This window comes from Chaetodon trifascialis, chromosome 6, assembly GCF_039877785.1.
Source record: "Chaetodon trifascialis isolate fChaTrf1 chromosome 6, fChaTrf1.hap1, whole genome shotgun sequence".
In the NCBI taxonomy this organism is placed as follows: Eukaryota; Metazoa; Chordata; class Actinopteri; order Chaetodontiformes; family Chaetodontidae; genus Chaetodon; species Chaetodon trifascialis.
This window is the reverse complement of record NC_092061.1, coordinates 3,819,186-3,834,534: the sequence shown is the minus strand read 5'-3', so window position 1 is coordinate 3,834,534 and position 15,349 is coordinate 3,819,186. Positions and strand designations below refer to the sequence as shown.

The 15,349-nt window shown below is 43.9% G+C and overlaps 1 protein-coding gene across 1 annotated transcript in view; it reads right to left on the bottom strand.

The window, feature by feature from the left end:
- Window positions 1-84: 84 nt before the first annotated feature.
- pip5k1bb (phosphatidylinositol-4-phosphate 5-kinase, type I, beta b) overlaps window positions 85-15,349 on the bottom strand; it is a 32,336-nt gene continuing 17,071 nt past the window's right edge. The window contains exons 6-15 of the mRNA XM_070965059.1: window positions 14,144-14,296; window positions 13,184-13,483; window positions 7,429-7,631; window positions 6,972-7,055; window positions 6,124-6,172; window positions 5,943-6,027; window positions 4,673-4,828; window positions 3,488-3,614; window positions 1,529-1,652; window positions 85-1,390 (exon numbers count right to left, since the gene is read on the bottom strand). Coding sequence (XP_070821160.1) covers window positions 1,388-1,390; window positions 1,529-1,652; window positions 3,488-3,614; window positions 4,673-4,828; window positions 5,943-6,027; window positions 6,124-6,172; window positions 6,972-7,055; window positions 7,429-7,631; window positions 13,184-13,483; window positions 14,144-14,296 — 1,284 coding nt within the window. The 3' untranslated portion in view covers window positions 85-1,387. The remainder of the gene's footprint in view (window positions 1,391-1,528; window positions 1,653-3,487; window positions 3,615-4,672; window positions 4,829-5,942; window positions 6,028-6,123; window positions 6,173-6,971; window positions 7,056-7,428; window positions 7,632-13,183; window positions 13,484-14,143; window positions 14,297-15,349) is intronic.

Sequence of the window (15,349 nt, the reverse complement as noted above, 5' to 3'; positions counted from 1 at the left end):
AAAAACAACACTAAACTAATTATGCACACATACACGGCAGCTTCTAAGCAAACAGATGAAGTTCTTCAAAGAACAAACAGACACTGAATTTAAGCAGTTTATTTATAGGAGTCTCTTCTATATATAAATATGCATTGTCTTTACATTCAGCGATTAAAGTATCTTTCAGCAAATGGTAAAATATTGAGATTTACATAATAAATTATGGTCTCAACCAACGTGGAATTGTGGAATTCAACATTTATAGTTGGATATGGTCTTGATGAAGAGATATCGGACAGCTTCTAAGTGTAGGATGCATGTCTCATAACTTCTTGAAGAGGACACACTTATTGAGTATCAAAGGATATCCTGAGTAAAAGCATTTCAGTCAAGACGCAAACCTCACAAAACTAGAAGCTCCACATCAAAAATGATCTACAATGTTCCTTCACTGTCTCTGTACATGTAGTATCAATGACTTACAGAGGTGTGCATCTGTAGAGTAAAAAGAGGAAAAAGTGCATATTCACATATCCAAATCTGTGCTTATGTCAGGTAGATCACCCACCTAAGCAACTTCTTCAGAGAAAAATATTTCTTACAGTAATCATAACCAATGTCAAAAGTGCCTTTTTATCAAGAGCGAGTGCATCGTCCCTCTGCTCTGCGCTTCATCCAAGATCCAGTAACTGTCTTTTCTCACTTTACAGCAGCCCTTCGCCAGGGCTTCAGGCTCCTGTCAGGGCAGCCCAGTTTGGATAAGGTGGCCACTTAAACCGCATCACAGTCTGCATTGGGCCTCAGGAGCTTCAGAATCCATCAAGCCTGTTCTCCTTTGTCGTCTGTTGGCTGTGGTTACAAGCTGGCTCGTGTCCTCTGTGTGACCGTCATTTCCCCGTTGATGAAGGACAAAGATGCCACCATCAAACTCACTGTAAACATTTCTCCTCTGATCGGCAACTAACAGACTTTGAAAGTTTTTTTCATTCCTTTCCGGTCAGGAGAAAAATAAACATTTAAAGAAATGCATCTACCTTCTCATCATATGAATAGAATTTAAGTGTGAAGATCTTTGTGCGGGCCATGAAAACAGTATACATATATAAAACTAAATGGCACTGCGCTGACGCATGCTCTAAAAAGCGACACTCAGTTCAGCCTGGTGTTCATCACATCACATGATATGTCACATGGTTCCTGCAGATGTCCATCGCTGTGACTCTGTTGGTGTCTTCTTTAGTCCATCACCCGGTGGAGAGTCTTTTTATGTGTTGGCAATACAAGTGGCAACATGGATCTAGCAGCACTGGAAGTGGAGTCGAAAGGCCAGCCTGGCCCGTCCAATGGAGTGTGGTGATTGTCTTATGATTGGAAGGAGGAAATGAAGGTTGTAAAGCTGCTCTTTTCACTGTAGTGGAGAAGAGAGAAGAGGATGACTGTTAACATTGTTTAGGCCTGTTTTAACCTTAAGAGGACAAAACTAGTCACCAACTTCAAAGAGTGAGCCCGGGGTCGACCTGAAATAACAAATGGAGAAACAACTCACCAAGTAGACATCGAGAACAGATCCATCATCGCGGTCTATGTCCACATCTATGGTGCTCTGCTCTGAAGTGAGGCAGATAGCACTGTCCTCCAAGGTAAACGTGGAGCTGGATGCAACGTCGTCTCTGAAACAGAAGAAAAGCTTTTCATATTAACCTCTGTGGTAGACGACCCCAGGAGGTCTGGTGCCGGGACAGTGGAGGCCTCAGCTGAGAGGCTCATAGTCTCAGAAATGTCTCACAGGAAATGAACAAAGTCTCCTCAAGATTTGACCACAACAACCAAGTCAAGATGAGACCCTTGCTGGGAGAGTGTGCTCCACAAAGGTCACCTGCAGCATAAGAATGAACTGTTTTAGGAAATCGCACACCTTAAATTTGGGTTTCATTTTGGTTTCAGCGTCTGTGTCAAGATCTTAACCAGGCTATCACGAAAAACTGTAACATGGAAAAGTCATTAAAAAGTGCTCTAAATGACGAGCAGGGAAGCAGCAGCATAGAGAGCCATCACCTGGTCCTGCAAGTGCACAGAGGAGCCCTCCAGGACACAAAACCCAAAGTACACTTTTATCCCCATGCAGCCAACAGATGCATATCAACTTCTGCCAACTTCTCTCCAAAAATCCATCAAACTAAATAAAAAGCAGAAAGCCAGCAACAGCAAACATACTTCAGAAATGAAACAGAGTGCACTATGAGACAGCGTCAATACATGAATTCAATTATGGCTTTAAATATAGCTTGACCATCAGGAGTGCAGCGTCGCTCTGAGTTGCTCCATCCTGGTTCAACCACCAGGGGGCGATTTGAGAGCTGTTTATCTGACAGCAGGTCAGGTGACTCCCTGATAAATTCAGGAATGTGTTTTACCATTTTATGAAATGTGACTGACTATTTTTTGTGTTCAAAGTCGAAATGAAAGCCAAGCAGAGAGAGCAGCAGAGACGTGCAGCTGCAGAGGTAGATGAATGGATGAGGACAGAGACATGTAAAATGTAAAATAACAGCTTTGATTTAAAACAATCCTGCCCTGACTCATCACCACATAAAGTGTTACTACTGCAACAGGCACACCAGACATCAGATGTACACTCGCCGCTGCGCCGCTTGTCCTCTTTTGTCACGGTCTTTCTGCAGCCTAATGGCACTAAGTGAGACCGTGTCAAAGCCACCGTTTAAATATTTATGAAAACAGTTGACAGAACAATGTCAGTGCAGCAGCAGGTGAGTGATGAGGAGACAAGACCGGGCAAGTCACACAATGGAGCTTCAGAGAGCGAGCTGAACCTGACACTGCTGGACAGAAGGACGGGTGAAAGACGGGAAACACGTAAAAGCCAGAGGACGAAGAGTTCAGAAGCTTCAAGCAATCTGCAAAGTGAAACAGTCCTTATTAACAGCCAGACTATGGAGTAAGGCACGTAAAGAGGTGTAATAAAACCTGTTACTGTAAGACGTTGATTATTACTTTATTATTACTTATTACTATAATGAACAAGGTAATGTAAGGTAATAAATAATTTAACAAGGTCAATGAGTCCACACTGCACCAAGGAAATATTCTATAAATTATGCCACAAGAACTGAAAATAAAGAGACTAACACTACCCACCACCCGTCCTTTAACTGTACTGCCGTGTGCCGTGTTGGAAGTGTGTGTGTATATGCATGTGTATTGGATGCATGTTGCCAAGCCAGTTGAGTCACCTGCTCCATGACGCATGTCACCGATGTGATGTCAGAGCACAGGTGACAACGTGGGAGAGTGTGAGTGCATGTGGTGGGCGCGGCAGGTTAATGAGCCTTCCTTCTCGCTCTTAAGGCCGTAATGCGAGCAGTCGGCTTGCGTCATGGTTCGAAGTTGACACAGTACACGTTCTACCTCTAAATCAAGACCAAATGTCACCATATAATGAGAGCAACTGGAAAGAGCAAAAAGGCAAAACAAGCAGACACCCTACCTCTCCTCTGTTTGGTTCTCCACGCTGACAAAGATGGAGGAGGTGGAGATGGTCCCCATGGAGGAGCCCTCGTAGAAGGATGGGTTGGCTGGGACCAGATCAGGACGCAGGTACGAACCGAACACAGCTGAGGGGGAAACATTCACGTGATATCAGTGCAAGGCAGCACGTGCACACACACCTACATTCCCTATTTCCTGTCTTTTTGTCGGACCCTTACCCTCCCCCGGTTTGTAACACAGGCTGATTAGATTCTTGGATTACAAAAAAAGCCAAAAAAGTCAATCAGTACAGTATTGTATGTCTGTATCGATCAAAATGCAAAGCTGAGGAGGAAGGAGGAAAGGAGAAAGAGCTATTCTTGTATTTCAGGTGTGGAAATCAAAGTTTAAACAACTTAAACTGAGACAAGGCTGGGCATGAGACTTTGATTTAAGTTAATTGATTACAATAGAACTGACCCATTTCTATATGTCGGCCTCACACTTTGGAGTTTGAGACTGGTTAAGTAGGAGTGTCAGGGAGGCTAAAAATCCAAATTGCTTTACAGTCTGTTGCGTCAGAGCTGAAGTCCTCAGTGGAACAGCGTTCGGTTGTAAAGAGAACGAGGACACATGACCCGTGACTTCTCTTTTCACTCCACATGCACACCCACATCCACGTTTCCTCCAGTGTGCCGTTAGCTAACCCTCTCTCACATCGAGTGCAGAGGTCAGACGCTGCTGCTGAATGTGAGGTCCAGATTCATTTATCTACATGTGCAGGGGTCAGATTCTGATCATAAAAGAGAGCGAGAGGGGAGGTGAGGCCACACAGCTAAAACTGCACATCTTTAAGCACACACCCTATGGACACGTGCAGTTTCCTTCCAACGAAGCCAAATACCGTATCAATCCACCCCAAAGGGAGCTATTTATGGGCTTCAAGTGTTTCTAAAAAGCTCTAATAAGCCTCAAAAACTCGAAAATGACTGAGGCTGAAATGGAAGACATGGGTAAAATGACAAGCACATTTATGATAAAATCGTTTGGGTTTTGAGATTCAAATGATCTCATTAATAATTCAGGCACTTCTATGAACATCCCAGAGTGAATCCAATAGGCTGTCTTACAAACTATAAGGGAGAAACTCACAGTGAGCTATAAGCTGTCGCAGCCAGAGTGAGGTTTTCCTAAAAAGTTGTACCTTGTCCATCCAGACTGGCCAGACTGCAAGCTCCTCCCAGCCTGTCCCTCCTGTCCTCGCTCCTCTCATCTGCCTGCGATGAAAGGATCTCCTGTGAGGACGACTTCAGAGCCGGGATGGAAGTGCGAGTCCTCTTTGAAGGGGAGAATCGAATTGCTGCAGAGAGAGAGGGAGCATGCAAGTGAGTGAAAGAAAAGAGAGAGATAAAGATTGAGGAAATCAGAAAGAGGAAGAGGGGAAGATAATTGGAGGAGGTGGTGGAAAGGGACCATTATCCTGACTGAAGCGACGTTCACACACAATGAAGCTCCAAAGCTCTGCCTCCAAAATTAGTAAAGTCATTAAACTGTTAAAATGCACAATGACGATTACACAAGCGTCCTCTAAAGCATCCTTTTCCTGCCTCCCCAGCAGGGCATGAAATTAAATCCTTCCCTGTCATCTCCCTCTGACGGGACTTGGCAATGGTTAATAGCATGGCTAAATCCTCAAATCTTCGCCTCAGCCATGTTAATTTCCACAAGGGCGGTCCCGCATGGTTGCATAACATTGTTACTATATTTGATGTTAACGTGAAGTTCCAGAACTGCTTCCTGGCTTTACCTACAGCCGCGACACTGGGAATAGACTCTGCGGTTTAATGGTTTAAATTTTGACATGGATCAGTCATACATCTATCCGCTCTGCATGCCTGATTTCTACAGAGTTTAAAATGGGAATCGACGTCATCTTTGCTTCCCGCACTAAAGGAGTTTATCGACCTTTTTTTATCCACCTCAGTGGTTTGCATCTGTGTACTTTTGTTTGTGGATTGCCAAACAACAAACTCAATCTGTTGTGAATGACCCGGCCACATGACTGCTTCCACGCAACCGACATGAAGTCCTTAATTTGGAAGAACAAAAGTGTGTTATTTAATCCTACAATCTAATCAAAGCTCACATTTCTGCACACACTGAGTCATGTGCCTGAAATGCTTATACAAGAGCAAACTATGGGACACAATGGCAATAACGATGGCAAGAAAGTAAAGAGGACAATACAAGGAAACAATATTACACTTAATATAACAAGGGAATTACCCAGTAATATAATAATGTAACAGTGACACACAAATGCCCAGATATAAACAATAAACACTCCCTACAGAATGACTCTTTATCAGGCCACGATTTCCTATTTCCCACAGCTGCCCCTTCTCCTGTTTGCTTTTTTTGCACGTGGGCTGCTTTCCCTCCCATGTGTGATGACGATCAACCAGCAGACTTACGCTGAGTCTTCCTGAAGACCCGTGTGCTCATGAACTTGAGGAAGCGGCTGGCATAAAACCCGGGCCGGTGCACCGAGATGGAGTCCTGGGGACAGGCAGAGAAGACGTAAGAGTCTGCGACCAAATAAAAGGCCCACTCATAAAAGCAGCGGTGTTGGATTTGAGCAGGGAATCGACTTACGCCATCGTACACCAGGGCTTTCCACGAATGTTCCAACTTTTTAATGAACCTGGGGAGAAGCAAAACAAGAGGAAGCCTTGTCACAAATGTGTCCACTTACTCAACAACTTCCCCTTTATGCTTGATCAAACCTGAGACTCTTCCCTTTTCCCCCCTTGGCACAACAAAACTAGGGTTATTTTTCAGCTTTCTGAGCAGAAAATACATCAAACTTTGAAGTTATATAATGAGGCAGGATAAGTGGAGACAAAGTGGAGACAAATTCCTCCTTCACCCAGTCTCACCTCACCTACTTTGTCTGCCTTTGATGCCTCGACCAAGCGGGCTGACAAAGACGTATGTGATGTTTTTAAATTTCCACAAGTTTGAAAAGTCGATGAGCCAAAAGGCTTCCTCCTCTGTTACTCGACGCTTTTGCTCTCAGGACAAAAAAATCAATGTGTAAATGAAGAAGACAGATAGACCGCTGCATCTGTTTAAATCACGTTGGACAGAGAAAAAGACTTTTCAGAGTGTGATAAAGAGGCTTGTAGCTCTTTCCATCAATGCAGGGTGATAATTCAACGTTAAGATTTCTTGTCACAGGGCAAGCAGCTACTCTGAGAATCACGCCATGAGTCCTCAACTATTCAAGCACATTCCCTCTTAATGTCACATCTTTACTGGCTATTGATGAGACATTTTGTTTTTCAGAACTGAGTCATTTCTGCAGATCACACAGTCAGATTTAAAGAGCTTTGTGGCTCAAGTCAACAGATGAATCAATTTCCCAATCGGTAATAATAAGAGAGCACCAGTGTTAGCAATGAAATAGCAGTGGAATTATGTAATCTCATGAAGATCAGTACCTGTATGACTGCAGAATATCTATGATACCCAGGAAGATGAGAAGCTTTTCTTCTTTGTGTGTTTTGGCAGGGATGCCACCCATCCTAAAACAGAGTAAAAACACAGCAGCTGTCAGAGAATAGCTCCTGTTCTTCTTCTGCAGTGCTTGAAACACTGTTCGACCTGCCTACACAGCTTAACATCTGTTTGTAAAAGAGGCACTTACAGTATTTACATTCATGTGTGTTGCTGTAAATACGCTGGACAGTGGCTGTGTTTGTATTTGTGTAGCCATGGTAATATGAGAGCTGAGTCTGTGTACAGTGTGTTTGAGTGTCCTGTGTGAGGTATGAGCATGGTTGTATAACTGTGTTTGGGAGAGAAAAGGTGGAGATTAAGAGACAGACAGAGGCAGAGTGTGTATGCCCAAATATGTGTGCATAATTTGCGTGTTTTCCCCCAGCTGAGGCGACTCACGTGTCGTCCGTGGTGAGGGCTTCGGCAGCCTTGCCGTCTCCCTGGATGGACTCCATGGCAGTGGAGTAAAGCACCCTCTGACCCACAGGTCTCCTCCCGTCCCCCCCTGCCTGGCCCGGCTCACCCCCGTCTCTCTGGCTCTGGTCCAGGACGTGCACACCCAGCAGCAGGCTGTAGTCCATGATCTTAAAACTCTCCAGCACCTATAGCAAGTTAAGAGACATACGATTTTTACAAGAAATGCACAATCAGTCCATTGACACAAGCTGGATTTCACATTTTGAACTATGTGAACACTGAAGAGATTATTCTCCCGGATTGGATGATTTACCTTCAGACACTAAATATAGCGTCATTATGAACTGTTTTAAAAAAAACACATTTTCTCCTTCCAAATGCACTTCCATCACCCAACACGCTTCAGTGCCTCAAAAGCTGTGAGCTTGCAAAAGGAAATCTCTGTTTGAACCAGTTTAAAGCTAAATAAACAAGGTGTTTCTCCACAGTGAGCCAAGTGTTACACATTGACCCGTCTGAGGAGCCTTTCGCCTACTTTCTCAGAGACATTATGTCTCATAAGTGCTCAAGTAAAGCAGCCATGGCAAGAAAGCGGAGAAAGAGAGGCAGGAGCCTGATCTGGGAATGGGATCAGGGTCACTGCCAGGTAGCCGGGATTATTTCATGACCCAGACTGGGTAAAAAGTTATTGTACCTGTTCATACAGGAATAACTGTTTACAAGGGGGTGGCTGCAAATGTACTGTCCATTTGATCTCTTCAGTTCCCTTCAGTGAGGGAAGAAGAATCAAAAATCATGCAACTCTCAGTAAATCCTCTTTAAGAAAACAGAGAGGTTAGAGGCTGAGGACGAAATCGCCAGAAACACAGCACAGTAATTAAGCCAGATGAAAGGTTTATCATTATAGTCTTGGACATTCTCACCTACACTCCATAAATAACACATTCCTACGCCTAATAGGATTGGAAGCAATAAAAAGAAAACTTCTGTTATAATCAGAGAGCTGTGACCCAGAGTCCAGGGAAATCTAGCTCGTTTTGAGAAGAATGTGAAACCTGCAACGTCCTCTTATCGTCCTCTAGATAGGCTGTTCTCCATGTCTGGTCAAAGATGAAATTATTAGTGTCACTGTAGCTGTAAATCCAGTTTGCATCTCTAATATGCACAAAGTCATAGTCTCACACATTCACACGAGCACAAAACAGACTTAATGACTGACTCTAACAGACACTGGGGCTTTTGTCTGAGCTTTGCCTTCTCCATATCAACGATTTGCATCCCTTCACTCGAACTCCCCCAGCCTATTCAAACAGCAACCATTTTGAATAGAGCCACGCACACTAGGCTGCCTACAGAAGGCCATTACTGTGTGTCCTGGCCCCTGCTCGCCCAGGCAAACAATCAAACTGTCACAGCAGAACGAGAACAGCTGCATTTCTATGGTGGTTTGTGCAAGAGAGTTTCTATAGATTCTGATAAGTACTGTTTGTGTGAACATTCATTTTTGTGGAGTGGAATACTGCGGAGTGTTTGCGTCTCTGCCCTCTGCAGCCTGCCCTCTGCTCTCATTTCAAACAGCTCAGCTTTCCAACAGTGAGCGGGAAAGGCTAATCCTGACGCTCCTGTAGGAAGCTTTCTTACAGCGTCCCCTGATCTTTACCAAATCTCCAGTGTTTCTCAGTATATTCCACCCTGCAGCACTCCTCCACCCTTCTGTCTCTGTGCCAGGAGGGCTGCAGAGTCCTCCATTGTGCTTATAGTGGCTGCTGGAAACCCAGTGATAATCTCCTTTTTGTGGTCTGAGGTAATATGAATGAAAGTATGCACCGTTTTGCATTTAATAATTTTACATTCAAATTTTGTCTGAGGAGCTGTGTAGAGCTGCAATGATTTGAACAGTCAGGAATCATTTTAATTAAGCAAAAATCCCCTGTCAAATGTAAGTATATCCTGGTTTTCTTCCTCTAACAGTAAACTGAATATCTTTGACTTTTAAGTATCGGTGGACAACACACGACATCTGAACACATCACCATGGCCTCTGGGAACATTCTTCACTGTTCGCTGACATTTTATGGACTAGGCAATTAGTTGATTCATTAAGCAAATAATCAGTAAATTAATCACTAATGAAAATCATAATTACTTGCAGTAATTCGTTTTGTAATTACCAGGTTTTAGCCGTGTGTTGTGACTGTGGTGAAGGATTCTTTACTGACTTCTTATTGCAAGGTCAGGGCCTTGTTTTCTACAGCTGACAGAGGGTGAGAGAAGCCATTGTTGTCACACAGTCACATCACGCTGAGAAGAGGAGTAACCATACAGTAAATGGCTGTTGATGATTGGCTACACTGGCTACTATGCAACCCATTATTGTCCAATGTCCAAGAACGCATGCCTACATTGTCTGGTATCACTATATCTGCACTTGTTGCTACGTGAAGTGAAAGGACTCCTATATCACAAACTCTCAAACAGTTTGTGGATGAGCGTTTGTTATTTTTCATGCCGACGTCTCGACTGTCAAACGTGCTGTGAACAAAACTGTCTCAACAGCTTGACATCATCATCAGCATCGCGATCATCATCATAAAGACTATCTCACAGACAGCTGCTGCACAGTCAGTGCAATGCATCTGGGACATGATGCTCTTCTCTGATTCACACACACACACACACACACACACACACACACACACACACACACACACACACACACACACACAGCCGGCACCAGAACGGTACAAACACACACTCAATCTACAATAAACCCTCTCCATCTCGCTCCCTCTGTACAGTAGAGTTCAACATGAATTATTAATGGCTTGTGTTGTTTTGGCATTTGGGGAGTATCAGGGGAGCTGTAGAGTAATGGAGAGTAGACTTAAAAGGAGGAAAGCGTACCCTGCCTTTCCCTACAAGTGTCCTACATAGCAGAAATATCTGATTCTCTCAAACACATTGCTTATCCTCCTCTTTGTCCCATCTCTCAGTCTTCTGCTTCAACTTTACTCTGACCTCCCACATTCTTATCTAACAGGAATCACAAGACCCAAAGCACCGGAAAAATAGCTGAAATTTGTTTTTTAAGGGCCTCAGCACATGTACTTTCATAAGACAGCAATCCCCGTCCACTTCCTCATTCTCTCCACGCCCCTCACCCCCTGTTGCTTGGCTTCTGCCGACCCCTCCTCTGTGTTTTGGTCCGCAGCCTCTCCTGGGGTGACGGGGTTAGCTGCTTACTCATGGAAATGGACAGCTATTCTGCTTAGAGGGCACTTTGCTTCCCGCTCAGGAGGCGAGCGCAGGAAGCCATGACAATAACAAACTGTACAGCCGAGAGTCTCTAACAGCTGCTGATAAACAGGCTCACTTACATACGTACAGACACACACTGCGCCGTGTGTTTTATACAAACAATATATGGCACACAGAGGCCTGTGCATGCAGACATAGCGAGTGCATCTCTGGGGTGAGTTTTGGCAAGGCTGTAAATGTGTGTGCCACCAGGTTAAGGAAGCACTGACTTAGCAAAAGGGGAGGAAGTCACTCCAGCTGCAATCTGCTTAAGAAAACCTAAGAGAGGACAGAATAAAGGACATCAGCGAAGTCAGCATGTTGGTTAATGATGATGAGAACGGCCATAACCTGAGGAGATTACATAAAGTTCCTGCTGAATTTCTGCTAATTTCGCTGTAACCCAACATCACAAGACTCAGGCTTGTGACCGAGGTACTGTTTGATTTAAGAGGTGGGAAAACAACAGGTGATCACACCTGTTTACACACCTTTCCTGGAGGGATACTCCACTTTCCCAAAAGAGCAACACTAAACACAAACTAATTTACAACCAAAAAGATGAAAGTCATGACATTTCATGTGCAGCGTTAAATTTGCTTTTCAGTCACACACAAAAAGAGAAGAGAAGAGTTTTCTGTTACTTAACAGGCTAAACTAAATATACCCACAGCATCACACTGTTCATTACAGCTAACTCCCTTCCATGCGCCATCAATCACTGTTTGGCGATAAAACCATCAAGTTCTTCTATTCCCACACACTAAAAATTGAAGCGTTCAAGCTGAGGCTGGTGCAGTGGAAGTCATTAAGTTGTTAGCTGAATGGTGCCACGCAGGGTTGCCAGGTCTGGCAGGTTAGTCAGGCCCTGCAGGAAGTCTGGCAGGAAGTCTTTCTTTCTGATCTCTGGGCCTCATTTAATACACTGATCCACAGTTACAGTAAGATCCTGGTCGGATTCCAGGTTGAATTTCAGAGTGTGGACCCCATGGCCAAGCTGTGTGTATGTGTGTGTGCAACGTATGTCAAGCTTAACAAATGAGATTACAAAACAGGGGGCTTTAGGCCCATCATTAACCAGCCTCTATGGGGGTAAAACACATTAAATCATTGTCTGGAAGGCAAATTGTCATCACTCATAAAGCTATCCCAAGAGGCACTTCACCTTGTTCACATAAACGTTTTAGAAATGTCACTGCACAAATGCAGACTTAGTTTGTTGAGGACCCAACCCAAAATAATTATTGTACAGTTTGATAATGTAATGTTTCACTGCACTTCTAGCACATAACTCTGTGGTCTAGTAGCCACAGTGTCTCAGTTCTTGTTATTTTAGAGGCAGAAGGAAAGCAAATCAGCAATTCAGCTGTTGTGTTTTCTGGTTCTTTTGCTTTCTAAAGCCTGGAGGCTTGTTCCCTGCCTGCAACTGCCGTCCACAAACACATCAGCAAAATCTGAAAATCCACTGCACATGGACCTTCGGTCTCAACTACAAGGCTGTTTTCACAAACAATTTCTCTGACACTGATGTAGATAGACAAAAAGGATATTACATTGAGAAGTCTGGACTATTTCAGATGACTAGTTTGGTATGTTGTTGCCTGTTTTCAAGCTAAAAGCAGGGGAAAATTGGTGGATCAGTGGAGCACAGACCATGTCTCCTATTAAACTCCTCCAGCAGACAGCCTCCTGGCCTCTGCGTCAAAATGGAGAAGAATGTGAGCCTTTAGATTGGAAGTCTATCTTTGGATCAAGCTCTGAGTCTCTCACGCTACCAGGATCATGTCTTAATCACATTCAGTGTTTGGAGAGCTGTCGTGTAGTGAAACATCGGAGCACAGAGACGAGAGAACAGAGCGTGGGGCAAACTGAAAGCTTAGACTGCACACACAGTGGAAACACACTGCGGTGCCACTAGCAAACACACGGAAAATTCTCCTCTCAAAATATTTTGTCCCATCTGAGATGGACACACACTGTCCTGAACTACCACACAATGTGGTTGACTTACTGTATGCTTATTATGTGTTTAAGCCTCCCTAATCTTTACAAAAATGAGAGGTCAGTGACATCTTTCAACAGCTATGCCCCTTCACTCCAGTGAATTCCCTGGTTCAAAGCAATCTGCTCCAAGCTCTGATATCGCACATGACATAATGTCCAAGTGGGGCTTTGCTGCACATGGGTCAAAGTGTTTTAGCAAAAGAATGAAGACATGAGAATGGAACAGAAAAGGCCTTTTGGAGGAAAGTACTCTGGTAATGAAGCAAAAATTGACTGATCCTAGACTTCCTCACTTGTCGCACAGCTTCCTTTCGTGGAATAACAGTGACCTTCCTGTTGTTGTGTGACTTTGCAGTTTCAAAGCCAGTCCAGAGAACAGACAGAGATAAGAACAAGCACACAGCCACTCGCTCCACACACTGCTGAAACCACCTACCCGACAGTCTCTCTGCAGGGTCTTCATTAGGTTGTTGTACGTCTCTGCGTCAAAGTAAAGCCCTTCTTCATGCATGTCCTGGAAGTCCAGGTCTTTGTAGGTCGGGCAAGACTTCTCTCTCTCTTTCCTGGACGCTCGTCTCTTGTAGGTGGATCCCTTCAGGTCGTACTTGTAGTGCATCTTGACGGAGCGCGGTAGCACGTTGTTCATCACCACTAGTCGGATGTTGATGCCTCCAGACTGGATGCAGTACAGTCCGTAGAACTTTGGCAGCAGCGTGCGTGGATTCTGGTTCAGGTTCTGTGATGTGACAGACAGCTTTAGTTACGATGCAGCGGCCAGGCTCACAAATTACAGTATTATTACTTTCATGTAATTTGGAAGCTCTGCGTGAGAAAAAAATTTGGCTCCTGTGACTGAATGGTGATATCATCTGTGAATCACTTGATGAGTATAATAGATTTTTAATACAGTGTTTATACGGTTGTGTCCCACCCATGAATTTTTGTTACTGTTTGTGGATTAGCTCAGTTCTTAAAAAAACATGATTTCATTACTTGGCACTGTTTAAAAACGATATTATGGATCACATATTTTCTGTTCTTGTCTCGATCATGTTTAACTGCTGCTTGTTGACTAATTTCTTATCTATAGTCTAAAGAATTGTGAAGTTAGAGCCAATATGCGTACAGGGAGTCATAAAATAAATGCAGGTTATGAATGAATAAGTAAGCACACTGATCAAATGTTGGACTTTTGTACATGCAACCCACATGCCCTCCATCCCCTTGTCTGAGACAGTTTTCAGTCAGATGGTGTCCTGCAGCTGGAGCTAATGATGAGTGATCTGTTCAAATGTGACACTAAGAGGATTTAAGACACCCATTCGACACCCAGAAGTGGAGTTTTGCTGCCTCAGCAGGCACCGGAGACCTCATGAAGCAACTTAAAGTGTCTCACCATATAGTATCCAGGTAGCAGTCTCTGGAGGAACTTGGCCTCTTTGTGCTGGACGGTTTTAATGATGAACTCGTCATCGCTGGTTAGGTAGAAGAGAGAGCCGCTGGCCCCCGGGTTGGTCAGCTCAATCAGAGGCTCATTCACCAGGGAGTACTGAGGGTTAGAAACACAAACAAACCAGTTTAACATTTCACATGAAACAGAAGTCACACTTCTGGAAACTGCATCGCTTATCCAGACAGAGACAGCTCTAAACACATAAACTACAAAACAGAAAAAAAACAAAAACAAAGTTTATGTGGAAGATAAGATCAAAGATGTTACGACACAGACATCTTTTGTTTATTTAGTACTTGGAAAAGATTAACAGTAAATCTTCAGTGGCTTTAGGCCATTTACAGTAAGTCTTATGATGCAAAAGCACCAGGCTTCTATTCAAATACTTGTTTTGTTTTAGTGGCCTCATACACTGTGTGGCCCAAACTTCTGTGAACACCCAGCCAAAGCAAGCGTAAACCCGGATATTACACTGTCATGCAATTGCAGAACGTGTACTTCCAAAACCATCAACATGCTGCTACAGTCGCCTTCACTCTGCTGGAAAGACTCTCCACACATTTTGTAACCTGACTGATGGGGGTTGCTCCAGCTTGCTAAAAGGGATCTGGCTCGGTGCGTAGGGGCAGAATGGTGTTGAAATAGGAAAAGGCCTTCCCCAAACTGTTGCCACAAAGCTGGAAGCAAACTGTTGTCTAAAATATCATTGTGTGCTGTAGTATTGAGATTTCCTTGAGTTGGAACTATGGGGTTTAGACTAAATCATGAAAAGTACCCAAAAGTACTCAATTGTCCACAAACTTTTGGCCACATAAGGTATATTACCAGCATGTCAATGAAAGAAGGTCTCTGTCCACATTAGCTAATTACATGAACTGTATCACCGGAGTGTAAAGCGTATCTGTCTGCCAACCTTTAATGAAATCTACAGACATTTGAGCCTTGCTGCTGACAACGAGCCCACAAATACGGACACAAACATGAGCTCCTCAGCTGGAGTAATTACAGTTTGTGCTGCATTAAAAAAAGCAAACACCCGAGCAGATCCAGAGCCTTCACCCCAGCGTGTGAGGGAGACTGAATAGAGTTAGATGTTAATCAGTGCGTTAAGAGAGCAACATGTTCAGAGGAGAGGAGAAACACCAGAGG